This window comes from Saccopteryx leptura, chromosome 1 (assembly GCF_036850995.1).
Source record: "Saccopteryx leptura isolate mSacLep1 chromosome 1, mSacLep1_pri_phased_curated, whole genome shotgun sequence".
Taxonomy (NCBI): Eukaryota; Metazoa; Chordata; class Mammalia; order Chiroptera; family Emballonuridae; genus Saccopteryx; species Saccopteryx leptura.
In genome coordinates this window covers 229,815,167-229,842,982 of record NC_089503.1, presented here as the reverse complement: position 1 = coordinate 229,842,982, position 27,816 = coordinate 229,815,167, and the positions used below count along the sequence as shown (strand labels likewise).

At 38.6% G+C, this 27,816-nt stretch overlaps 1 protein-coding gene across 1 annotated transcript in view; it reads right to left on the bottom strand.

The window, feature by feature from the left end:
• PDGFC (platelet derived growth factor C) overlaps positions 1-27,592 on the bottom strand; it is a 198,897-nt gene extending 171,305 nt beyond the window's left edge. Inside the window, exon 1 of the mRNA XM_066387576.1 lies at positions 27,460-27,592. Coding sequence (XP_066243673.1) covers positions 27,460-27,577 — 118 coding nt within the window. The 5' untranslated portion in view covers positions 27,578-27,592. The remainder of the gene's footprint in view (positions 1-27,459) is intronic.
• Positions 27,593-27,816: the final 224 nt, after the last annotated feature.

Below are 27,816 nucleotides of genomic sequence, written 5' to 3'. Positions count from 1 at the left end.
CTCTCTAAAAATTAATAAATAAAGAAAAATTAAATCTTAACTCTGAAAGGCTACCTTTAGGAACATCATCTTCTAGGATTCTGAACACAAGTCTTGAATTTCAGGTGCTTTCCTTTAATAAATAAATAAATAAATATTGATTTTAGAGAGACAGGAAGGAGTACAGAGAGAGAAAAAGAGAAAGAAGCATCAATTTGTAAAAAAACAACAACAAAACCCTATTGTTTTGGTTGTCCCCCTTCCCCACTGTTTATATTAGGTTTAAAAAATTAGTAAACTTTGCTTCTGTAGTAGTAATATAAACTCATAATAGAACATGTAGAAAATGCTAAATGTCTTTTAGGAAGTAAAATACGAACAGCCTCACAGCTTCCCTTTAACCCCTGTTGATAAAGTACTAATAACATTTTAGTGTATTCCATTCTGCTCCTTCTATATATATGAAAAAAATTTATGTGGGTATACATAAATATTTTAAATCCTATTTTCACCTTGCTTTTTTACTTAATATTCTAGTGTGAGCATCTTCCCATAGGGGACAGCATTTTGATCACTACCCCGTATCCCATGAGTAATGACAACTACGTATAATTGACAGCATTGCTCATGGGAGGTTTATTGCTCTACTGGCCACCATGGGACCAGTGTTAAATTCAGTGATGGCATGTGAAGCTGAAATATGAGAAAGGTGAGAACAGATCACAGTACAAAAAAGTAGAAGCCCAAATGCCCATCTCCAAATACATTCAGTTCCTTGGTGATTTCTTCAAGAATAGAGAGAGAGAGAGTATCTCTTTTTTTATGAACCTAGAAGAAAAAAATTTACCCTAATATTCAGAAGCCTTTAAAAATTCATGATCATTCCTTTAAATACTCAAGCCATTTAAATGTGTGCAAAATATAGAAAATGAACTATTTAATTTGAATGATAGAGAGAAGTTAAAAAGTATTCATTACCTATGGGTGTGATCTCCTTGATTAACATTCAAACTAATGCAGAAGGAATCTAATGTTCATTTGTTTTTTTCCTTCAGAGCATTAACACCATTTGTGTTGGTCCTTAAGAAGTAATCACACACACACACTCACATGCTGTCTGTGCTGTAATGTTTCTTTATAACAAACCAACCTCAGGAAATTATTAATGAGGGGTTAGGAGGTTACACAACAGCTAAGCCCAGAAGAATGTCTGTGCAAAGAGAGAACTACCTATTCAAGGGAGGAGAATTGTTTGGGGAGGACCGGCAGTTTGAAAAGGCATTCCTCCCTAGTCAAAAAATTTTCTGTACTGTGCAAAGCCAAAATACAATGAGTCAGAATAGTTCACATTTCCTAAATGTATATTACTAGAATGACATAGAATGATTTTCTATGGAAATCAAGGATGGCATAAATGAGGTGTATAGTAACCCCCCTCCTCGCCCTTCCCCACAACCATGTTTGTCCTGGTGAAAGCAATTAAAAACTGGATGACATATTATTTGTAACTTTCAACTTTACCTACATGAAGACAAGTGAACCAGAAAATAAGAGCAGCATTACTCAAAGGTACCCAAGCACCAGCGTCTCCAACCACCACCAGCACAACCTACGACCCCTTCTATAGACTACGTAGAATAGATTATGAGAAAAGTCAAATGTTGTAAGCAACGTTATGAAGGGGTCCAGAATATGCCACCCCAAAATATACCACTTTGGCATATGGATTATTTTGAACTGAAGGCAATTGAGAATCAACAGATGCCGGGAAAGTTCACTGCCCTCCTCTTTATCTGCCTCAAATCAGAGCATTAATTTCCTTTTGTGAAGGTGGCATAAATATCTCCCCCTTTCCAGTACCAGGATAGGAAAGTGCACACATCGCCAGGATGGAGAGCAGACACCAGGATGAGTGTATATAAACAGCCCTTACTAAAATAACCTTCATCTTCCATTAGTTTCCCCTATAAGTCCTAGACACTTGCCCACAATTTATAGCCCTTTGTTAAAATGATATATAGAAGTCTAATTGCTTCTTTGTGTTTTTCATTACTTTCTGTGAAACTCCTGTACACATCAAATTTCAAATATTAACAAAACCCCTATCGCTTTTCTCCTGCTGATCTGTCTTTGATCAGTGTGATTCACAGACAGTGGTAAATAAACCTAAAAAGTGGAGAAAAGGGTTTAGTCTCTCTTCCCCTACACTTCAATAGGAAATCTGAAAAGCAGTGTTGAGTTGGAAAATCCTATTTAGATATATCACAGATCTCTGAAATATGTAAAATGAAAAATTGTCAAGTTGAGAAAATGCCAATTAATATGTCATTAAAACAAAAAAACAGCTGTTCACATTTTTTTTTTTTTTTGTATTTTTCTGAAGCTGGAAACGGGGAGAGACAGTCAGACAGACTCCCGCATGCGCCCGACCGGGATCCACCCGGCACGCTCACCAGGGGGCGATGCTCTGCCCACCAGGGGGGATGCTCTGCCCCTACAGGGCATTGCTCTGTTGCGACCAGAGCCACTCTAGTGCCTGGGGCAGAGGCCAAGGAGCCATCCCCAGTGCCCGGGCCATCTTTGCTCCAATGTAGCCTTGCTGCGGGAGGAGAAGAGAGAGACTGAGAGGAAGGAGAGGGGGAGGGGTGGAGAAGCAAATGGGCGCTTCTCCTGTGTGCCCTTGCCGGGAATCGAACCCAGGACCCCTGCACGCCAGGCCGACGCTCTACCACTGAGCCAACCGGCCAGGGCCATTTTTGTTATTTTTAAAATTCACTTATTAGCTCTCTAAATTTCTGAATGCCTGCCACAATCAAGGCAAATAGTTTAAAGCAGTGTTTTTCAACCACTGGTCAGCAGACCACTACAGGTCTGCCAAAAATTTTGAGCCAGTACGCAAAAGAGTCAACCACCCTGATGTTGTATGAAGATTATGGATCCAATGATCTTAGTTGAATTTGCTTACGCTCAGTGTGATTGCCACATATCAGCTTGCATCATTGATGAAAATACTTTTGAGGTTGTCTTAGATCTCTTTGAAACTTGTAGGCTCATTTGAATAACTTTGTGCACCATGCAAAGCATTTACAAATCACGCACAATAGACAAAAAGCATTTGCACAAACTCATATAACGCTCAATGCATCATACATGTGGAGTTCAGAAACCAAGCACCAACTTACTTATATAGTGTTGCACTGTTTTGCGCGGTAAGATAAACTTTTATTCATTGTGTGTTTCTGTTTCCAGTCGGTTGGGTCACCGGTCCCCTAGTGTAAGAAGGTTGAAAACTACTGCTTTAAAGAGAATGTGCAATATACGTGTTTCTGTGTGTATGTATGGTTGCTTGTAAATATGCCAATATAGTATTAGTTTAATTTTGAAATCGCTATTAACCACGCAAGTTGTGATTAGCAGATGTGGGGTTCTCCATGTACAATCTCTTGAAAAGGCAATTTTCTTCTGAGACTGCCTCACAGGGCAGAAGTTAACCAGGACTCCTAAATGGTTTTACATTCAAGGTCACAATACTGATCTATCAAATACAACTCAAATGGTATACAACAACGAAAATAAGGCAACCTGCCTCTATTCCTGAAGCTTGCCTTAGTTTTATGAGGTTAACCTAACTGGAGAAAAGTCTTTCTCAATTTAGCCAAAATCTTAGCCTAAAGATCCACATTTTATCTAGTCGGAAGTATATTAGATCCTTGCTTTTTACTGAATCCTTGTCTTATTGCACGAGGAATCAAAGTAAGTCATTTCTAAATCTTCAAAATGTACTGAGGCCCCTAAAGTGCCCCATACTGAAATTCTTTGGGGACTCTCTCTTGCATAAATTTTAAGAGCAAAGAGACTAAGAGTGAAATGTCCAAACTGGTAAAAAAAAAAAAACAAAAAAAAAAAAAACCCAAGTGCTTTCCCAGAAATATTCTTCTGTTTCAGACTTCCCCAAAATAGTGAAATGACAAGCACTGGTCACATTATCTTATTCACAGCATAACCTCCTTCAATATATACACTGGAATGGAACAAAAAATGTCATTTATAACATAAAGTACAATATATTTAGGCAAAGGATAGATTTGCTGGATTTCAAAATACTGTTTCAACTAAGCAACACTTTTTTTTATAGAGATTTTACTAAATACCTGATTTTATCAACATCCTCTATATACTTAAATAAATACGATATTTTCTATAAAATATAAGAAGAGCCATGAAACAGTCAGAAATAAAGAATTTCAAGTCACAAAATAACAGATATGTATTGCCAAGTTTCTTAGGAAATATAATATTTTTTTGTGAATTATCACTGATGTAAATATCAATATTTATTACTAAATAGAAAATTAAATAGAAACCTTGAGCCCTGGCTGGATATCTCAGTTAGTTAGAGCATCGTCCTGATATGCTAACGTCGCAGGTTCGATGCTTGATCAGGGCATATGAATCAACCAATGAATGCATAAATAAATGGAACAACAAACTGATACTTCTCTTTCTCTCTTTCTCTCTCTCTCTCTTGTTTCCTTATTCTCTCTCTAAGAAATCAATAAATTAAAAAAATTAAATCTTCGAGAACATTTAAATAAAAGTGTATTTTTGGTTATTAATTATAATTATCAGCGGTTCTCAACCTGTGGGTCGCGACCCCGGTTGAGAACTGCTGATAATTATGGACAACCCTGGAACTTCAGCTATTAATGTTTTAAAATATAACTATTCTTTAATCTGGCATCTATTCCAATACAAAGACCTAAGTCACATAAAAATGGGAAATTCAATTTTGGCAGCTAGAAGAGAATGCAAATAGTTTGAGCCTATTCACCCCCATGCTTACGACATTACTGAAGAGATAACCTAACACTAAAAGTTCAGTAAATGACCTACTAACGCACTGCAAGAGCCAGTGATCTTCTTAACATATGACCAAAGAAATGTCTTTGGCATTAAAAGAAAATTTGTTGGCCCTGGCCGGTTGGCTCAGTGGTAGAGCGTCGGCCTGGCGTGCGGGGGACCCAGGTTCGATTCCCGGCCAGGGCACACAGGAGAAGCGCCCATTTGCTTCTCCACCCCCACCCCTTCCTCTCTGTCTCTCTCTTCTCCTCCCGCAGCCAAGGCTCCATTGGAGCAAAGATGGCCCGGGCGCTGGGGATGGCTCCTTGGCCTCTGCCCCAGGCACTAGAGTGGCTCTGGTCGCGGCAGAGCGATGCCCCCGAGGGGCAGAGCATCACCCCCTGGTGGGCAGAGCGTCGCCCCCTGGTGGGCGTGCTGGGTGGATCCCGGTCGGGCGCATGCGGGAGTCTGTCTGACTGTCTCTCCCTGTTTCCAGCTTCAGAAAAGAAAAGAAAAAAAAAAAAGAAAAAATAAATAAAAGAAAATTTGTTGATTGATTCATTTGAGAGAGAGAAAGAGAGAAACATCTATTTGCTGTTCCACTTATTTATGCATTTATTGGTTAATTTCTGTATGTGCCCTAACAGGCAATCGAACCCACAACTCTGGTACACTAGGGCACTGTTCTATCCTACTGGGCTACCCAGCCAGGGCTTCCTTGGCATTTTTTTATTAATCTGCACAAGATTTAAACACTCAGAGTAATTTCTAGTTTGTTTGTTTGTTTCTTTTTCATCACCAACATAGGACATAAGAAGATCAGTAAAATCAGTGACCCTTTTTAAATTCTTGGCCATTAAATATTTGAATAATTAGTCTGAAAAAAAAAGGTAAAGGAATGTTTGTTTTCTGTCAAGTATATATAAAGAAAACATGCTGACTTTTCTTCTTAAGGAGACATCAAAGGAAATCTTAATAATAAATGTTTGGAATACCAAAAAGAGGCTAAGCACAATTTTAAATTACTGAACTATAATAATAATAATAATAATAACTTCTTAAATACTTTGGATTCTATCCCATTATTAAATAAATAAATAAATAAATGAAAAGATTTCCATCATCAAGTTTCATTTGCTCACATGGGAGTTACTCTTACATTTTCTCTTTTATCCTATAAATGAGAAAACTTCACCCCTTGCACAAAAGATTGCACTGCCAGTTGTGAAAAACTTTCAGTTGATACTAAGCTATAGGACCTGTCAAAGAGCCAAATTGCCAATCAATTAAATATGTAAATCAATCTGGTTCCTGTCCAGGTTGTCTTCTCAATGACAGAGTCTCACCTAATGTAGAATCAGGAAGAATCTAAGCAGACTTCAGTAGTCTCTAAGGATCGTTAAAAATGCATTCACACTCATATGTCATACCCACAAGCAAATGTAATATGCTGTTTTCTCCAAAACCTATTTCTGATAATACCTATGCAGTTGTCTATTATCTTTGTACAGACAAATTGCTGTACAAGGGCACAGTAGTGTTATTTTAGTTTTAAACTACTAGATTTCCTTGTCTTGTAAATATAGGGAAATAAGATGTAGCTCTAACAACGCCTCTGAAATTTTTTTGTTCTTAAAAATTTACCAGATGGTAATACTTTAAAAGTTGCCATAAAAAGACATAAAATGTCTTCTTATCCGAAGTAAGTGTATCTATTTTTTTTTAGAAATAAGTTCTCTCACCGCATTAGTAAGACTGGATATGAGAAATCTAAGAAGCAGACCAGGTTCACTCTCAGGAGCCAATATGTTTAATTCCCCAGCACAGGCACTAAGAGTATCAGGAGGCAACGGTCAGATACCCTGCATATGGAATCACACAGCCAGTCTCACTCCCACTAAACACCATGCCTTCTAATCCTGACTGACTTCAAAACAGTGTAAGTGAAGACACTTTCCTCTCTTCCACAGAGTGGAATAAAACGTATGTGAAAATAAATAGTCTGCTCTCTAAGCATCCTGAACATTTGTATTGTCTTACATACTGAGAAACATGGGCATCAACTTGTGTAGTCTGGGTATTGTACTTCTGTAAATAGCAGAGGGTATGGTTTTAATTTGGTTGTGACACCATAAATATTGGCATACTGAACACGTGCTTACTGCCATGAATTTTGAACTCTTTCTCTCTAGGGTCTGCTTCTGTTTTGTCCACATGCCAGAACTAAGGACTATTTGCCCATAAGCTCCCATGATCAGAACTGAGAAAATCAACTTTATTTCCAAGAATAAAAAAAAAAATACATTCTTTGAGTGATTTTTTTAAATAATGACTTTTTCAAGATTTTTGCCTTCCAGGGGATAAATCAGAGCAGTCAATCTCAAAAATCCAAAGCAAAAAAAGGAAAAACAGATGAAAATATGGATATATCTTATGTCAACTAGAAAGAAGGGGGAAATAATTAAAAACAATTAAAAATGGACTTTTGATAGCCATGCTCTTCTTTTAATAAATTGATTTCAATAAACGTTATCACAAAGTTTCTTATTTAAAAATCATTTTCCTAGAAATGATACGTTTCTTTTTCTTGGTGAGGAAATAGCATTTTAAGCAGTCATCATTATAATTTTGCTAATAAGGTTCTTTGTGCACTCATTTTACTCAGTCTAAGCAGAAAGATGAAGAGGCCCTCCTGTGTATCCCCTTTTAGTTCCTCAAAATGAAGCCAGACATTACTTGCATCCCTCAGTTGTGAAATAAGGCATATGACTTCTTTAGAGCTTATCGATGATGACCTCTGAGGACAAATGCCAACACTACAACAGAACTGGCTGCGTTAGGTCTAAGTGGGCTGTTTCACTTCACTTAAAAGATCTACCATCTCTTGGGACACTAAGCTAAAGATTATTCAGCATTTTACTCTCTGACACTTAAAAGTTATGGAAGGTAAGGCACATATATAATTGAAATTTACAATAGAAAGTGTTAAGTTCTGCACTATTCTGGGAGTTTAGATGAGATAGACATTCCAGACTGAGAAGCAGAAAGGCTTTATGGAAGGGAGACCTGTCCGACTGGGCCTTAAATACCTGGCTTTGAAAATGCAGAGTAGCCTGACCTTGTGGTGGCACAGTGGATAAATCATGGACCTGGAACACTGAGGTTACTGGTTTGCAACCCTGGTCCTGCCTCATCAAGGCATATATGGGAGTTGATGCTTTCTGTTCCTCTTCCCTTCTCTCTTTCTCTCTCTCTCCCCTCTCTAAAATGAATAAATAAAATATTTTTTAAAAAATGCAGCTTGACCGGGTGGTGGTACACTGGATAGAGCATTGGACTGGGATGCAGAGGACCCAAATTCGAAACCCTGCAGTATCTGAACCCTGCCGTATCTGGCTTGAGCACTGGCTCATCTGGCTTAAGCACAGGCTCACCAGCCTGAGATGGGATCATTGACATGACCTCATGGTCACGGGCTTGAGCCCAAAGGTCACTGGCTTGAAGCCAAGGTTTCTGGCTTGAGCAAGGTGTCACTCACTCTGCCCTAGCCCCTCCACTCCCCCATCATGGCATATATGAGAAAGCAATCAATGAACAACTAAGGCGCTACAACAAAGATTTGATGTTTCTCATCTCTCTCCCTTTCTGTCTGTCTGTCCCTATCTGTCCTTCTCTCTGACTCTCTATCTCTGTCAAAAACCAAACAAACAAAAAAACAAAAAACACATAGTAAGAGGGTGATGATGGTTACCCTTCCTTTCTCTTCACAGGCAGTAACTGGTCCATTTATTCATCATCTGGCATCTGACCTGTTGCAAACGCTTTTAAATTGGCACCCCTGAGATTAATTTCTCTGTCCTTTATAATTATCCTCATGTACCATTGTTTTTGGAAAACAAAAAAATCCAAATATGATCATTTGATGAATAATTATTCATCCATTATAGGCATAAAAATATAAAAATATAAAAATGGAGGAAAATACCCTTATCATTAGGAACTAATACAGAAGGCATGCAGCCATCTTTCATCCCTATGTGAGAATGTCTAAGCATGCTCCTTAGTGTGTCAGACAGAATCCTTCATAATAAATGAGTTACTTTTTCAATCTTATTTCTCACCAAACAGAGCTGATTCTTTTAACAGACTTTGTGCTATCTCACAAGTCTACACCTTCTTAGAACTCTCCTCCTTTTCTAGTGAATTCTCTCTATCCTTCAATACTCAACTTAAATAATAGCCTCAAAAGAAACCTGTCATGACCAGGAAATAGAACATCTTCGGGTTCCTTTGGAATTCTAAGTATACCTCTAGTGTATCACAAGCCACTCTGATTGTCAACATCAAGTACTCAAAGAACTGCATTTTGTTTATCTCTTTTCAGAATGTGACATAGTACCTAGGACACAAGGCACTTGATCTTGACTGACTGGAAGTGACTTCTTGGTTAAAAGCATTGCAAGAGCAAAGGTACAGAGTCATGTCTGTTGTGAACAGATATTATTTTTGTACAATCTTTTTATAAGAAAGACTAAGATGAGATCACAGCCGAGCTTGAGAACACCAGAGTACCCCCTTTTGACTTAACATGTGGTCCTCAATCCAGCAAAGTCAGCAGTATCTGGGAGCTTGCTAAAATGCAAATCCTGGTCACCACCAACCACATACAAAATCTGAATCTGTAGGTTAACAAGGTCTTCAAGTGATCTGTATGCAAATGAAGCTTGAGAAGCACTGATTTCAGCTTGAAGGAGGCAGTGGTTCTCAAAGTGTGCATCAGGGTGCACTGGTGTGCCCTAGAAGATTTCCAGGTACACCCTATGGTATTCCAGAGAAATATGTGCCTGTTGGGGACCAAAAATTCAACAGGGTTTTTTGGAGTTTAGAGTTTTGGGGGAGAGAGGTGTGGAGAATTGGCTGTAAGTTGACAGTCTGCCCAACCCCCCACCTCACTTGCCTGATTAGGTTGCAAAAGGCTGTTAAGCTGTGGTACTGGATTGTTTACAATACCCCCCATGTTCTCCGGAAAGACTAGAGGCAAGTTTCTTCTATCCTTTGTTTGGTGTAAAGTTAAGATTTGCTAATGGCCTCACTTTGTCTTATAAATAAAGCAAAATGCAGTTTTGGGCACGCAAGATGCAGTTTTTGGGTACACTTTGTTCTTGCCAGCAGCAATTACAGGGCCTTCCTGACCCCTTATTTTCTTAATTTTGCACCGTTCCCACTCGGGACCTGGAATTACTAGCTGCACTGGTTCATGGCATGTGCCCAGATATAAAAATAAATATAGTTACTCTATTATACCATTTCATTATGGAAATAGTGTTGTTTTTGTTAACACATCATTATTATATTTATTATTAACCCATCATTATATTATTTTTAGATAAATACATCCAAACAAAATGGATAGATTTCTCAAAAAGAAGTGTGATATTGAAGAAGCCGATTCTGGAAGTGAGCAAAAGTTAAGTGTAAATAAAATAGGATTTGAAGACTGATGGGAAGAATTTAATTTATAGCATTTTCCATCACTTAACACTGAACAATACAATTGGATTAGAAACTCATTCATGGAAGCTTCAAGTAATTTTGATTTAACATTAACAGAAGAAGAAGAACTGGCAGCTATATCCACTGATCGTGGATTGATGATTAAACATAAGGAATTATCTCTTGAAGCCTTTTGGATTTCTATAAAAGGAGAATATGTGGCAATATCTTAAAAAGCTTTGAACATTTTACTACAGTTTTCCATATCCTATGTATGTGAATTAGGATTTTCTACCCTCTATACAATTAAGAGTAAAAAGAGAGGAATCCTTCAATGTATTGATGAGGAAATGAGAGTTTGTCTTTCAAAAATATGCCCAAACATTGAAGAAATTGCTAGGACACATCAGGCTCATGTTTCTCATAAACACAAGAATGAAAAAACTTAACAGATTCACACTGGGACCTGCTGAATTTACTAAATCTTACTAAGAATGTATCTATATATATAAAAAGATAACTTTTTTGTCATTTTTATTTTTTAACCCCTCTTTTTTATAAATTCTAAAAAGCTAACTCAAAAAATGTAACATAAAAATGTTTTTTAATGTCAGAATAAATTTAATTTTGTCATATTTCATTTAATTACCATAAAAGCACACATGGTAATTTTTTATTTAATATTTGACTTAATTATTATAACATATTTCTCAGAAATTTGTATATAGTGCACCTACAATTATTTGTAGAATTTTAAATGTACCCCAACTTCAAAAAGTTTGAAAACCACTTTGGTATGGTATACACAACCAAAACTCAGCTCTAAAAAATTATCTGGCATCCACCTCCTATATATGATCAATTGGAGGTGGAAAGGCATGAGCGAAGCCTAATGTAGAAAAAAGAATAAGGACAGTTTTGCCACAGTTTAGGTAACCAAGACCTGGCTTCAGGTAATGACAGTCAGAATGCAGAAATTACAAATATAAATATAATTACTTAAAAATAGAAATGTAACATCCATTCATTGGTTTGCCAATAATTATGTGCTTGTTTATCTTTTTATTACACATTTTTAAAATCCTGTAAAGGAACATTTTAATGGAACAATAACTATTAGCATTTAGTTACATTCTCAGACTTGGAGGTCTGAAAGCAAGCCCAACTATGAGAAATAAGGAAACTTCTAAATATGTGTGTAATTGGATACTAGAATGGAACTGAGGTTAGACAAGATAGGTACCGGTACACCAAAGGAGCAGGCAGTTGAAGGCTGTTCTGTGAATGCTGAAACCCTCAGAAACATCAAGGTTTCTTCCTGCCCCCTCCACCTTACCTCCTTTGCCAAATGGGCTCCCACTCAGAAGCGAGCATGGGCAGGGGTTGAAGAGATCCCAAGCAGTCACATTGGGAGTTTTTAATTATTCCAAAAGACTGTATGATCAATTCCAAATTATAAGGGTGTTTGTATTTGAAGTTACTCTAAATCTCTGTATTTCTTAAGTGAGCTGAAGAACCATGTTCTTGCCAAAATATTCATCTGGGAATAAGGGAAGATTTTCCCCCTGCTCAGTAAAATTCAAGAGCAATGAAAGTAAAAGTTATATTTTGATCAAGACCCAAGGGTGATGGCTATCAACACACCAACCAGTTCCATTTATATTTTTCCATTGACTATAGGAACATAAAGAAGGACTTCCAATGATAGGACACATAATCTCTATTCTGCAAATGTACACAGAACATAGCCTTCTTTGGAGAGTGTGGAAAATGCCTGAAGAGTTATATTCTCTTCTTGAACAAACAATTGCTATAACCTAAACCATCCTCAACAAATTTCTATGTGGCTTTAATGGATGCTAAAAACAACAAAACAAACACAAACACTGGGTATTTCTTGCAAGAGATGCTATTTGAGCTTCATAGCAGAGAACCCAGAGGCTTGCAGTGGTTTCCTTCACCTTTTATAAGACAGCGCTTTTAAGATAAAGTAAGGGGCATTAAAGTGGTCATTTCATTTGAATTGCTATGGTTCTTTATTAAAGCTCTAGAGTTTTTCTTTTTCCATAGGTTAAAAGTTCCTGCTAATTCTTGTTAAGATGTGTATTTTTACCACACATTTTTCACATGTCACTCCTTTACCCATAACCATTTGTTACTATGTGATTCCAGCTCCTGCCACTGTGTTCATGAATCTTCTTTGCCAAACAACACCATTCCTTCTTTCATATCTTAAATCTTATCATCTCGTTATCCCCCCACATGGACTGACCAAGCAAAAACATCTATTTTTGTTATCTTTTCTCTCAAATTGTTTATAGTTCTCCTTTAGATACTAGGCTGGACTGAAACATCTTACTCCATTGCAAGGGAACCATTGCTAAAAATTTCTTTTATACTTTCTCTCACTCTCTCATGTTGTTAAAATTTGTCTTCAGGCTTACCTCCTCCAAAGTGTAATTTCTGTTTCTCTACTAAGTATGCTCTGCTCTTATCTCAGGAACTTCATACATTGCATAATGCTCTGCCGTCATTTTACCTGTGTTCTGTCAGCAACTGACCAGGAACTTTCAAGACCACAAGTCTCATCTTGTGCTGCATATTTAACCTTTCTTTTACCCTAAATCTCTCCAAACTCACCAAACAAGGAAACAAAGAAACAGAACATGCTTCTTTCCTCTTTCTTTTTTCCATTCTGAGACTACTTCAATATCTCCTTCCCTTGATCATACTCTGGGTCTAACTTCTTCATGTTACCCCATAACCATTTTTCCTCCCATTACTATGCCTCTTATTACATCATAGGCTTTTCAGGTTTTGATTCTTGTTTTCTGTCACTATTGAAATATCATCAGCTAGTTATTCATTGGTCCTCATTTTCTTTATTCTGTTGTATTTTGAACTGTAGGCCAATTACTTGACTTTTTCTCTTTTCTTCCTTGGCAGCCTTTTCCACCTATCATAAGGCTTCTCTCTCTCTCTCTCTCTCTCTCTCTCTCTCTCTCTCTCTCCTCCTTTTTTTCTCTTTTTTCTTTCCTTCACTGCCTCCTCTTCATGATTTTGTGTTCACAAATGTGAATTTTCTATTCCTTCTAACTTTTTTTTCCTCTTCTATTTCAAGTGAGAAGAAAGAAAATAGAGAGACAGGCTCCCACATATGCCCCAACCGGGATCCACTAGAAACCCCCATTTAGGGCTAATGCTTTGCCCATCTGGGGCCATGCTCACAACTGAGCTATTTTTAGTGCTTTAAGCGGAGGCTCTATGGGGCCATCCTCAGCACTCAGAGCTAACTCGTTTGAGTCAATACAGCCATAGTTGTGGGAGGAAAAGAGAGAGAGAGGAAAGCAAAGGGGAACGGGAGGGGTAGAAAAGCAGATGGTCACTTCTCCTGTGTGCCCTGACCAGGAATTGAACCTGGGATGTCCACACACCAGGCCAACACTCTACCACTGAGCCAAATGGCCAGGGCTATTCCTTCTAACTTTATTCTTTACTTCTTAGCAATCTTCATTCTGTCTCTATCTGCTGCACACCATGAGGAAGAATATTTAACTCATAATTTGCATGCCTGAGGAGCTGAGTGAGTTCACACCAAAGCCTGAAGAATCATTTTGTAATTATCCAAGCCTAAGTAATATATCAGTGTTCTTCCTCTTGTGCCTCTTATTTCTAAGGACTTTCCCAGTGAATCTATTTCTACGGTCTTAGTCAAAACAAGCTACCCAGGAGACTGCATCAATTTCCCATGCTTCCTCGTTCTGCATATTTACTCTCCCGTTCCCATCACCTAAAATCACTCTACTCTACTCTTGATTTCAAATGCACACATCTTGCCTATCTTTCCAGGCCCCTCTCTCAAACAACTTTTCTCATCCTTTTCTAATAGTTATACTGTAAATAATCTTGCCTTTCTTTGAATCTCCACCAAACAATGTGTTTAGAATAAACTGCAAATCTATCACTTGTGTTAGCTAGCATGATAGCTAGCTTCAGGTCTTATGTCCCCCTTTCACTATAAATTACTTGAAAGCAGCAACTAAATCTACATTGACTTTGCATCTTTCACAATGCCTCACAGTTTCAGGCAAGTACCAGTAACATTTTGTGGTACACACCTCAGTTTGGAGAGTTTTTATTAGATAATACACAACTATGCAGAACCCAGTGCTATATAAAAGAGGTGAATAGGTAACTAGGCAAAAAGATGTGAATTATTGTTTTCAAGATCACAGAGAAGCCAATTCAAAGGTCGATCTTAGGCTTTCTGTAGACTTAAGACCATCTAGCCCAAAACTGCTCATTAAAAAAAAAAAAAAAAAAAAAGGATATAGCAAGTCACACATTACACAGAAACTATAATATCCACCATTGTTCGTTGTTTTGTAGGCCTGTAGAGCTGGAGCAGTTATTTCCGCTGCCAAACTTCCAGCAGTCACACTTAAAAGTTGCCAGTATGGTATGATGCCATTCGTTTCTAAGACTTAGAAAGGCTCATTGATTTTTACTGAGCTTTCTTACACAATCCATTTCCTTTAAAGCCAAGTGAGCCAATCCAGATTGAGAGAAATTACAGAATGAATAAATGTTATAGTATCAACACAAAAATTCTTTAGTTTCCTTTCCTCACTTCAATTTCCAAACATCTTCTTGGCTTCTGTTGCCCCCAGTCATCACCTCCCAAGCTCAGTGCCGCACATTCTCCTAGTCCCGCCCACTTTCCCACTCTCCTTCCCCTCATTGGAACATTCTGATCCACCTTCGTACTAATTACAGAGGATGCAAATTAATATCCTAATGCAATAAAACAGCTTTCTAAAGCAAGACAAACTGAAATAGGACCTTTGACCTATGTCTCAAGTAAGACAAATGTCAATAGATTGGTTATAATAGCGGTTTTATTACAAGACTGGCAAAGTTACAGTGACTGTAAATTATAACTTTTGTTGGATTTCTACTTTACATAGTTGTAGTTATGAGTCGATGCTTGTCAGCTAGAATAATTATTTTACAATTAGTTTAGACATGTCTGAGCCCAGAAGGAAAATTTCAATTTCAATCATTTTATTTTCCTTGAACAGAACCCAGTGCTACCAAAACTAAGGCCAATTCAACTTTTCACACATGGGTGTCTAACCATTGTCCAAATTGAACAAACACAAATGCAAATGCTCAGAACTGTCAGTATGTTTACAAAATGCAGTGTAAAATAACAACAATGGGCATTTATGTGCTTAAGAGAAACAAACAAACAAACAAAAAATAAACTAGTTACTTCATTGTCAAGATAGAACATGATCGCAATCCTATAAAACATAATACACAGCCTTGAATTTAGACTGCAAATCTATCACTTAAACATCTAGTAAATGACCCAATTTGTTTACATGGCCCTGTACCTTTTTATGGCCTTTCTATAAAGAAGTTATTACATCCATTCCCTTTATTTTGTTTAAGAGTGTTTGAATGAGCCCCAGAACCACAAGCCTGTTAAACAAGCTCTCCTTAGATGGACATGGTCTTATATAATTCACCACTGCCGGGGAAATTTTCAAAACAATGTTTGTAGTTTGGAAACACCACACATTCCCACACACCAAAAGTATTTCCTGAGCTTTATGCAGTTTTAAATGTTCGGCAGATATATTAAATAAGTCCTATTTTTCCATTTTTTTTCCCCAGTAAAAGTGTGGCATTTGCACTTCTTCCAGAAGATTTGCACCTCTGAGTGTTCTGTTATGGTAGGTTGACCACTCAGAAATGACTGCAAACAAAGCTTGCAAGGAAATGTGAAGTCCAGACACCCTAATTGATTTCCTAGGATATAAATGTTAGTTCTAAAAGGAAACCATTTTAAAGCAGTTAGTTTAATGGGGTGCCCAACTGATGCTTATTAAAAGTTATCGGTACAGATTAAAGATAAATTTTCTACCAGGAAGAAAAAGCATTTTAAAATAAGCATACAGAATGTTTAATTTCTAATTTTACATTCTTAGTCATGTCTTTAAACCTGAAGTTTGTTAATATTTTCAAGCAAACAGAGGTTACAACCAGTTCTCAAGGGTTAGCACTTATCAACTAGGTGTCCTTTCAGGTCTTTGGCCAGGTTTTGACCGGGAATCACCGGCTATTTTTAGACTGGTGATTTTTCTAGAAACAGTCAGACACTTTTGTTACACAAAGGTAAGATATGGTTGAGCCCATACATACTACAAGCTATAACATAAAAAACTGCATGTGAAGCTATAAAAATGCTAGTGTGTATAAGAATCTAGTCTCTTGTATTATGGCAGCAATTCATTTGCATATAGGACTCCAAAAATAGTGTATTATTTTTGTTTATAAATAAAAGTAGAGCCAGTAACAAAATACATAGTTATTTGATCGGAAGTGTCTCTCAATACTTTTATTACATAAAACATGAAACATATTTTCAGCAGAAGAGATCTGCCTCTCGTACAACCCCTTTTCGGCTCTGAAGGTGCAGATCTATGCTTTTCATACTAGCACTATCCAATTTTTCTTTGTTTTTATACTGTGCACATATTTGTCTTTGAATGGATGGAATGATCACACTATAGTAAGAAAGAGTCTTTAGGATATTTTCATAGGCCCATTTGAAAACTCTAGAAGTTATTTCCTGTGTTCTTAAGCAGTGTGCACCCTACCTGTCATCATGTGTCAGGTTCAAAGTATGATCAATCAGAAATGAACCCTGCGGGCACCGCTTTCTCACAACCCAGTTTGAAACTTCTAGTATGCAACTGAATATTTCTTCCTTCCATTTTGTTCTTAACTACATTTTGAACAAATGCTTCTTCTTAGTACATTGATTTTATACATTGCCTGATGCCATGAAGAAGAAATCACAATGTTTTAATGATTCCCAATTTGCATTTCTAATCACCTCAAACAATAAATGTCTGTAGCAGTATGAGAAAACAAGCTGAGATTTATTTCTTAGTGGGAAAAGAAATAAAGTATCTGAGTCTTTAAAAGACAGATGTCCTTATAAATACCCAACAAAAAATAACTGCCAGAAAAAAACATGAGATAAGTAGCACAGAAGCCCAACTTCTGTTGTTTGGGGTTTCTGACTGCTGTCAAGACTCAAGGCAGGTGCATTGGCCGGCTGGGTATATTTAAGAACAGAAGCATATCTCCATCTTGCAAATAACAAAAAGCTCAAAATAGTCTCCATTCACAAACAAGGCTTTCCTAGAATGCAAAGAGCGTAGCTTCCAAAAAATTGAAAAAATGGCAGGCCACCTAGATAACATACCCGCCAAGAGCATCCATTCATTTCCTATTCTTAAATAACACAAAATATCTCTAGCCTTGTATACAAAAGACCAGAATGAACCTCACTAGAAAAAATGATGCTGTTGCTTGATGCAAAGGAATTGATCTGCCAGAAAACATGACATTCTTTCCCTTAAAAGTGGTAAGGCTCTTTTCTTTGCTTCGTGCAAAGCAATAGCTTCGTTACACTACCTCGGTGCACTGGAAGCAGCCTCCCTTTTATCACAACCTCCTGATCCTTCAGCCAGGCTCATTCTGCATGCCATCCATTTTGTGAATGAAGTGTGAAAATAGCCCTTTGTTTACATAAAGAAGGCAATAGAGAGTAGTGTGGACACAGGCTTAGCTTATTTGAGTGTAACTGAGGCTGTGCAGCCTGCCCCTCTAACCAGTTCAGAACTTCCAGACATGCCTAATGACTGGGAGAAAATTCCAACAATAAAGCAGTTAACTGCACACCCAAAAGCAGACTCTGCTGCTACATGTCTGCTTAGGAAATAACTAAGAATAAAGGGTTCCGACTAAATTTGAAACATGAAGGCAACATTTTCCTTTATTTCATTTTGTTAACAGCAAATTTTGCAGGAAGCAAATTCTGCAAACAATCAGGGCTTTTGAATACATGCACCCAGGAAACCTTTTAACTTTTTTCTTGCCTCTACTCATATGCAACACTAGACTCTTCTTGTCTCTCACATATGATGGGCCTTTGCATGCTCTATTTTTTTTTTTTTCAGGCTGTTAGTTCTGCCTGGAAAGATTTCCTCTTTTTCTCTCTCAGATCTACAAAATAAGTCACCTCCTCTGTGGGAACTTTACTCCTTGCACTTCTTTTCCAGGCAGAATCAATGAGTAGAGGGTTTAGTCAATGAGTAGAGGATTTTTGAATCGAACTAAAGCAACTGTGTTTCCATAGCACTTGGAGCGCAGAACTAATAGACCATGAGATTAAAAAAAAAAAAACAAAAACAAAAAAAAACAAAAAAACAGGCTCTACCATCCCTCTTGGACAGAACTTCTCAAGGGCAGGGACTGAATCTGGTTCTTCGTGGCCCCAGCACCTAGGGCAGAGCTTAGCCAAGAGCAGATGCTCGTAAATATTTGCTGAATAAAAAACAATGTTCTAATAAAACATTAGACCATTTAACTCACGAAGAAAGAGGCACGTGGCTCTGAGTTCTGGCTTGGAGTCAGACTGAAGTCCAAACGTTTACCAGCTGTGGGACTTTGGCTAAGCTACTGAGCTGGTGAAGCCTTGCTTTTTCTCCTAATACCTCAATAGGAGGTTATAAAGATAAACTGTATACTGTCTGCAAACATTGAGCACACACAATGTAGCACCTAGCAGGCACTCCTGGGCAGTCATTATTTTAAGCATTAGAAAACCAGAGGCTCTCTAAGAGCTCATTAGACCCATTCAACTCCCCACAAAGAAGGCATCCTCATCATGCTCTTTTTGTGTCCTTCCTGGGGGCCCTCACTGATTTTTCATCAGTACACAGTACACATAAACAGCAACACGAATCTATATTCTTGTCCTTACCATTATCATGCCTTGTGCTGCTTGGGGATGTTGGTTTCCCTCAGGAAACCAGAATCCACTTTGCCTCTGCTCCTCAAATCCCAGCATCAACCCAATACATATTTGATTGAGAAACAGCTCAGCTACTATTCAGTAGGGGAAAAGTCAACTACAAAAATAAAATCGTACTTTGAAAATAAAAGTGGAATAAAGCCCAACACCAATTAAGCAAAATTACTGAAGCCATCCTGGCAAAGATGGTTCAGTTTAGAAACGAAGTAAATGTCCAGAAAGGAAGCCACCCAGTCACCAGGGCACTGGGAATAATGGCTTGAAGATGACACATGAGGGCTCACGTGAAGTCAGGTAACTGATGAAACTGCCCCCTCCAATTCAAAATGTACGCTTATGAAGTAAAAGGCAAAATGAGCTAATGCTACCAAAAGAGATCACTCTTATTGTCTTTAATGATAAATATGTTTGGTTTAACCCCTCTATATATAATTCTTAGCTCTTTTGTCCTCAGATTTGCAACTTTTCAAACACAAAAGGTAAATTAATCCTGTTTCAGGCAGGCTGTTCAAGCCCACCACTACGAATTTCTTTCCTGATGCTTTTGACTTCAAAGAGAAATCTGACCCTCTATATAGACTGTCCTTTATAATACAGTGTAAATAAAAATTAAGGTTGCTTATTAAGTCCATTAAAAAGATTGACAAGTTGTGTTACCCAGGCCATGCTTTCTTACTCATTCCTGTGGTACTCACTCTTTACCACTGAGGCATCCTGCTAAATCATATGTTTAGTTATCTTTTTTAAAAACCCACCCTTATGGACCCATGTGTTCGACTGTCAATCATTTCCTTATCATTTATTAATATATATATAATATCATCAATTAATAAAGCAGAACACTGTATTAAAGTAAACATCATTCACCCATGAACCTTGTACACCTACTTAAAATAACGTTCCGACCTGTAACAGTAACGATCCTAAAGGCAATAGTTCAAGTCATTTGCCAAACTGTCAGACTTCTACCCCAACAGAAGTATTATAATATACATGTCAAATTATCTGTTCTGAGTTATGTGATTATTTTGAGACTGTTTTTCCTTAATATTCTTGTAAAGAATGTTTCAGAATCAAGGAGTCTTACCTCTTTTCACAACCTGCAAAGCAAGAAACTCCCCAAAATAATAAAGAAATGCTATTCTATGGAGCATTGGAATTTTAAATCTAGAATCTTATTTGCCTAATTGGTTCTTACATAAGGAAAACTGTATCACCACGTTAGCAGTTTAACACTGTTGCATTCAACACTGACCTTAGCAAAGTCACTTCCCCCCTCTGGGCCTCCCCTTCCCATCAGTAAGAATAGACTCTTTGGGATCTTTCCAGTTTTAGCAGTCCACACACCATGCTTCCTGCTGGTGTCTAGCTCATGCAAGTTATTCATGAGCCACAGACAAAAGATGAAAAGCATACATAAGAGTCCTTGGTCCATATCACAACAAGCCCATTTTCAGAAAATAGTGAAGGGCACTCAGCGATGATTCTTTTGAGAGCATAACTAGCACCAATTCTAGGAACCCTACTCACTTACTTAGTACATATTCACTTAGTAACAGGGTATAAAGGTGACCTTTGAACAATGAGGGTTAGAGTTGCCAATCCCCCCAACAGCCAAAATTCCAAGCAGTATTTTGACTCCTCCAAAACTTAACCACAGTTGGCCCTTTGCATCTGCGAATTCATAAAACAGTATTTTTAAGCCACAGTTGGGAATCTACTGTTAGGAATGTGAAAATGCAGTTTCTATCCATGGCTGATTGAATCTGCAGATGCCAAAACCTGGAATATGAAGGGCCTACTGTATTTATTGGAGAAAAAAAAGCCCATATTTAGGTGGACCCATGCAGCTTAAAACCCTGTTGTTCAAAAGTCAACACTCTGATTGGCATATCTTATTACAACAATAAATAAACAAGCTTATCTTCTTCTGAAAAAGGTAGATCAATGTAAAAGTTGCAAGACCAAAAAGAGATCTTCAAGGATGGCCTGGCCTTCTAGTCAACACTAGTCTTACTCCAATAAGGCACTATGTCCAGAACCATTCAGCAAATATTTATTGGATGCATACTATGTAGGACTGCTTGCTCTGGGTTCTGCCGTTTCCGAAGGGAGCAAGTTGAACGAGATGCATGCTCTCAGAGAACTTACATTCTACTGGGGGGAGGGGGTAGATTCACAATTACTTAATTAACAACAAGAAGGATATCAAAGAATTATAAGTGCTATGTAGTTAACTAACTTTGATGTGATAGATGAGGGCTACCTAATTTAGACTAAGTAGTCAGTGAAAAGATCTCTCTAAAAAGGTGATTCATCAAATCTAGATATCCAGAGGATGCTGCCCGTGCAGAAGCAGCTGGTCAGTGTTGCCCAGGGAAGCAGGAACAACCCGCTGAGGGCTGCAGTCCTAAGCCACGTGTACAACGGTCCTCTTCTCCATCTCACATCCCAAGCTCCAGCCCTTGAGAAGCTAGAACCAAAGAAGCTGCAGGAAGGGGGCTTAAAAAAGGCCATACACTTCCTTACTCCTAGTCCTTCAAGCCATGGGCTGGGCCTGAGCTGCCAAGGAGTTAGGAGAAGAGACAGGTGCTCGAAGTCCAATGTGAACTAAATTATCCAGAGCTAAAAGTGTCACAATGTTCTACAATCAGTATGGCAGGCACATAGATCTATCAGGAAGAAAGTCAGTAGGGTTGGAGTAGTGTCCTAGAGGCCTTGAGCGCTGCCAGTCATTAACCCTATAGCTTCTGGTTCAGAAGTGGCCTGTTTGCCCTGGAACAGCAATACAGGCTTCTCTGTCCAACCCACTGGGAATATTTCAATATTTTAACAATCTGTAAAGTGGTACTGATTATAGCAACTGAAAATCAACCACTAGACACATCCTGAGGCAACAGAAAAAAAGAAGTTTGAAAAAAATCACGGTTGGAGGTAATGGTGAAAAAAATAATATACAGAGAGAGTTTAATAAATGAGTTATATAGAAATTATATAGCCCTGGCCGGTTGGCTCAGTGGTAGAGCGTCGGCCTGGCGTGCGGAAGTCCCGGGTTCGATTCCCGGCCAGGGCACACAGGAGAAGCGCCCATCTGCTTCTCCACCCCTCCCCCTCTCCTTCCTCTCTGTCTCTCTCTTCCCCTCCCGCAGCCGAGGCTCCATTGAAGCAAAGATGGCCCGGGCGCTGGGGCTGGCTCCTTGGCCTCTGCCCCAGGTGCTAGAGTGGCTCTGGTGGCAACAGAGCAACGCCCCGGAGGGGCAGAGCATCACCCCCTGGTGGGCAGAGCGTCGCCCCCTGGTGGGCGAACCGGGTGGATCCCGGTCGGTTGCATGCGGAAGTCTGACTGTCTCTCCCCGTTTCCAGCTTCAGAAAAATACAAAAAAAAAAAAAAAAAAAAGAAAAAGAAAAGAAAGAAATTATATAGAGTTATAAGAGATATTCTGGCTATGTATCATACTTCCAAACAAAAGAATCAGAAACATCAAAATCAGACCAAGTAAATAAATATGAAGTGACTTTTATTATGACTTCCACCATTTGGATTAATACAAATAGCAACCTATGAAGAAAATTTTACCAGTCTTGAAAATATTTGGGGGGGGGGGCGGACATTATGAATCCATTGGTTCAGTTATAATTTCTTTAACACACATCACGTTATTAGAATTCTGTCTCTAAAAAAATTGCAAGTTTGTAGATAAAACAGAATTTTAGCAGCACATGGGTAAAAATACCTGAAGTGGAAGAGAATATAAAGAAGATATGTAAAAAATAAGTTTCATGAAAGATGACCTTGAGAATAGACAAAGCTAAGACTTTGGTGCCTGAAACAGAGCTCTACAAAATAGCACCTTTTGGGACAGTTTAGTATGGGATCCAGGCATCTATTTACAACTTATTTAACAAATGATATTCTAGTCCCCGAAGCTTCTCCCAGACCTTTGTACTTTCAGGTTACCTTTTAGAAGTAAATACAATGTATATCAGGTTATATGTAAAAGATAACCATTGGTAGGGAGAAAAAGTTACCATAAAATAGAACTAGATTTTTTTTTTTTTGTCACCTATGGTAAAAAAATATATTCGCTATTATAATGACACTTTACTTCTTCAACTTCTTCAACTATCTCAAACAGAGCAGAGAACTGGGAGGAAGTTAACTTTGAAAAAAAAAGCCTCTAACAACAAAAATAAGTGTCACAAAGGTCTAATTTACAGACTACCTGACAGGAAAGTCCCTTTAGTCCTCCATCAGAGCCTATTTAGTCTTGGACGCGATCCTAGGAATTGTGATGATCTGTTTTTTCAGTAAAATGGAGCTTTGCAGCTGCTACCTGAATAGGATTGGGCATTGGGCACAATTTTCTTAGATATAGACACATAGGCAGTAGGAGAAGGAGAGAGCTGGCAATGAGAAAATGAGATGGAAAAGCCATAAACTCAAGATGCACGTTCTCAAAAGGCATTGTGAGAGACCATTTGTCTCTGAAGTACATAAATGGCCTGTAGGAGGTCATGAATGTCTTTAAGGAAAAGAGCACACCAAGTGAGGGATGGTTACAGGGATAATCCTAACTAACAGAGGGATGGTGCAAATCTTCACTCAGAATGGTTAAAGAAAATGAGAACACTAAACAGTATGTTTCAGGTCAATAGGCAAATTAAAATCATTCACCAATAGCGTAAGGTATAGATGAGGCTTTACCCCATCAACAGCTTAGTGATTGATGTCTATTTGAATTCTATGCAAGAGACAAAGTAAGCTTTGTTCCATTTTGTTTTCTGATGTAGGATAGCATATAGCTGATGGCCACTCAGAATGCCATCCTAGAACTTCCGTCTCATGGTAAACACTCTCCTCTAAAATGAGTGCAAACAGACGACAGTAATTTTTCCCACGGTCATACAAAAAGTAAAGACCAAAAACCCTACATAAGTCAGTGTCCTTATCTTTTATCTCTTTCTTTAAGCTAAATCTGGAGGCTGTTGGTTTATATGGGAGACTTCAGGATTAGAAGGAAAGTGGAAAATGAATGATACAAAGACAACTTATAATATTGGAGGATTGAGCTATTTTTACAGTCAAGTGGTAGGAATCACAAAACAGTATTACATCAAAACTCAGATAACCAATAACAAAGTAAACAACACTGATCACTCAAAACTAATTTTGAAGTTTCTCCACATGTTCCCGTCTACATCCAAATATCTAACATTCACTACAGCACTCAATTTTCATTAAAACAACTTTTTTAAAACTTTCTTTTAATTATTAGTTTCAGATGTACCTCATAGTGGTTAGAAATCATATACTTTACAAAGTGTTTCCCACAATATTTCCAGTACCCATCTGACACTATAGTTAGTACAGTGTCACTGATTAAATTTCCCATATTTGTACTATAGTTTCCTGTATTTATACTTTACAGCCCAGAGACTATTCTGTAACTACCCATCTGTACTTCTCAATCTCTTCACCTTTTTCACCCAGTCCCTGAACCACCTTCCCTTCTGGCAACCATCAGTCTGTTCTCTGTATCTGTGAGTCTCTTTCTGTTTTGTTTGTTCATGTATATTGTATAACACCTCTTGAGATACCAAGTTAATATTGAAACTGAGCAGGCATGGGGATTTGATTGAGTCAACATCATTTGAGACTTTGGAATGCTCCAGGAAAGAGAGTGTCATTGGGGAGGAGTTCTTGAAAGCAGGAATGAACTCTAGTCACAACAAATTAATGTGTAGCTTTTATATTTAGCACTTAGAAGGCCTTTCACAAAATGATGCAATGCACAAACTGGGCCATTAGCATTTTTCTATGTGACACCCTCAGGTGGGTTTGAACTTACAGAAATTAGACAATAATCTAAATTGAGAAGAGCAATAGTTCAATCAAGAATTAATCATAATTTAATATGAGGGCAAAAAACATACCCATGTGAGGGGATGAAAAATTTGAAAGCCACATGGGGGAAAAAAAAGGTTCTAGCTAATTTGTTCACATTCCAGTGAGAACTTCTATAGCGCCTACCTGTTATCCTCAAGGTTTGGAACCTTGAGGGATAAAAATCAACCTGAGCATGTGCAGGAAAATAGCTCTATATTGCCCCCTAGTGCTGGGTTGTTCCAATTCTCCTTAGGCTAAACATTACAAGGTGAGTAGTTTCTACTTCTAGTTACTTCCTGCTGCCTGTCTCCTAAGAGCTAAACATAGCTCAATCCTCTGCCCACGGATTAGGAAACAACCAGACTATTTTTAGCATCATGCATCTTAGGAATGGCAATGGCCCAGCCTCTGATGGCAACAGAATGTGTGTGGCCTGGCTTAATGAATTCACCTCTCCAAAGGGTGTGAACCTACTCCATAAAGTGGACAGTGACCACTTGCGTGCTCTGGGACCTATTACAAAATGATCATGGTATGTGGATCACAAGAAATAATTACAAGAAAAGGACAATGAGAGGCACAAGTAGCAAAGGGAATCAGGAAGATGACAGATGCCAGGACAGGCTTGATAAGTCAGAGCAGCAGGAGAAATGATAGGGGACAGGAACAATAAAAAATAGAAGTCAGAAGCCAGGAATGTTGGGAATTGTCATTCTGGAGACGCTTGTCTAGTAAGAAGCAGTATTTTGAACTGGACATTTACTTTACATGAGAAAGAACAAAGGTTGGTCTGATTTGTTTCCTGCCAGGGTACAGCTGGTGCTGTGGCTCCTTTGATCACTTTCTCCCAGTCCTCTGCAGCTCCTGTGATTAGAGATAGATCTCTTGGCTGCCCTTTGATCAGCAACTCAAGCAGTCTGCAGGTGCCATGTGCCATCATATTAGCAAGTTGTAAGAAGCAAACACATTAACTGATAAACATGACATCATAGATTGCTGCACATGCAACAAATACAATTAATGTATACAAAGGTCCCAGGAATCCTTATTTAATCTATTTTTGTACTCTATAACTTTCTGTGTTTTCTTAAAAATGAACACTTTAGAGAGTTTAAGTATAAAGTTCAGGCTTGGAAGCACCCCAATCCATAAAGAAAAAGTTGCTATGACTTAAAAATACAGTATACACCATTCTGATTTTCTAGGTAGGCTATTTGTGTTCATTTCACCTGGCTGATGAAGTGACAGCATTCTTGCATTTGGAATGGATGACATACAAAGCACTAAACACATGTACATTTCTTTTCAAATAACATTAAGAGCCATCACTTGTAAACAGGGTGTTTAATATTCTAATTTTAGACAGCCTACATTAACAGTGTGGTTTCATGTGCAGTATAAAATTTCTATTTACAAAGTATTCTCAAAAATGACTTCATAATGGCAGATCAAGAGAAAAAGAGTTTAGAAATTGAATGATGTAAATCATATGGGGTTCAGAGGCTAAGCAAATTACACACCCTGGAGCTGCCCTTGGCTTTATGAAAGAAGCCTTTCTCCAGCTCTGTGCAATCCCAGCCCAAGGGAACTTGCATCTGAGAGTTTTCTAAACATTTCAGGTACACTTGAAAGCTGAAAGTAATTCTCATTTCCTATGCAGGATTAAGTCGTTTCCCCGCACATACAAAATAGCAGTCATTCACCAACACATAAAAACACACCACCAGAAAAGGTAAGGACTTCAGGGTATACACAAAGGCACTTTTAAAAAAGAGAGAGAAAGAGCACAAGAGAAATTCACTTTTTTAATTCTCCTAAAAGGGTCCACTTGGCCTCCTGACCTCTAGATTTCCTATCTACTTACTGATTAATTGATGCCTTTCCACTTAAAAGAGCTTCAGTTAATGAGGCTGATACATTTCTTGGTAGAGCCCTCCCCAAATAACAACAACAACAAAAAAAAAATCTTTGTAAAGTCAAACATGCCAAGACTCATTCATTTTGGATTCGTTGTTAGAGGCAGTTGAACTTATTAACTCTGGCCATGAGAGGTCCCGCAATGTGCTTTGGAATTGACGTTCACGGTCGCTGGCAGAAGGTCCTCTCTCTAGCTGGGGCTACAGTGGCAATCCTGCTGCCCCGTTAGAGCTCTGTGGCAGCTCCCGAAGTTGCAAACTGCACGTAACCTCCCAAAGCCCAATGCCCATGAACGCAGCGCGTGTTTGCATGGGTACAGAACGCTTATACCCGCACAGGCTGGTGTCCATCACACACCAGCGCACAATGCCAACGTAACACACACACACAGCGAGACCCGAGAAGGGGGAGAGCGCGGGGGGGGGGGGGGGAGGGGGGGGGGACTCACCGTTCTGTTCCTTGTTGCTGGAGAGCTGGGATTTACTACTCAGGTTGGACTCAGCCTGAGTCCCGGATCTCGGGCCGGCCAGGGCAGATGTCAGCAGGAGAAACCCGAAGAGGAGCATTTGGCTGACTGGGGCGAGAGCTCACTCACGGCGGGCACTTCGGAAGCGGCGACTCCCGAGTCTCTCTCACCACCGCCAGGGGAAGGCTGCGCTGGGGTGGAAGCTCCGAGCCTGCTCTGGCAGCAGAGAATCGCAGGGTAGTTTCCACATAATCCCATCCAAAACTTTTTCCTAGAGCCCTCTTCTGTGTCTCCAGTTTTTGAAAAGGATCAAAGCAAAACCTGGACCTGAACCAGTTT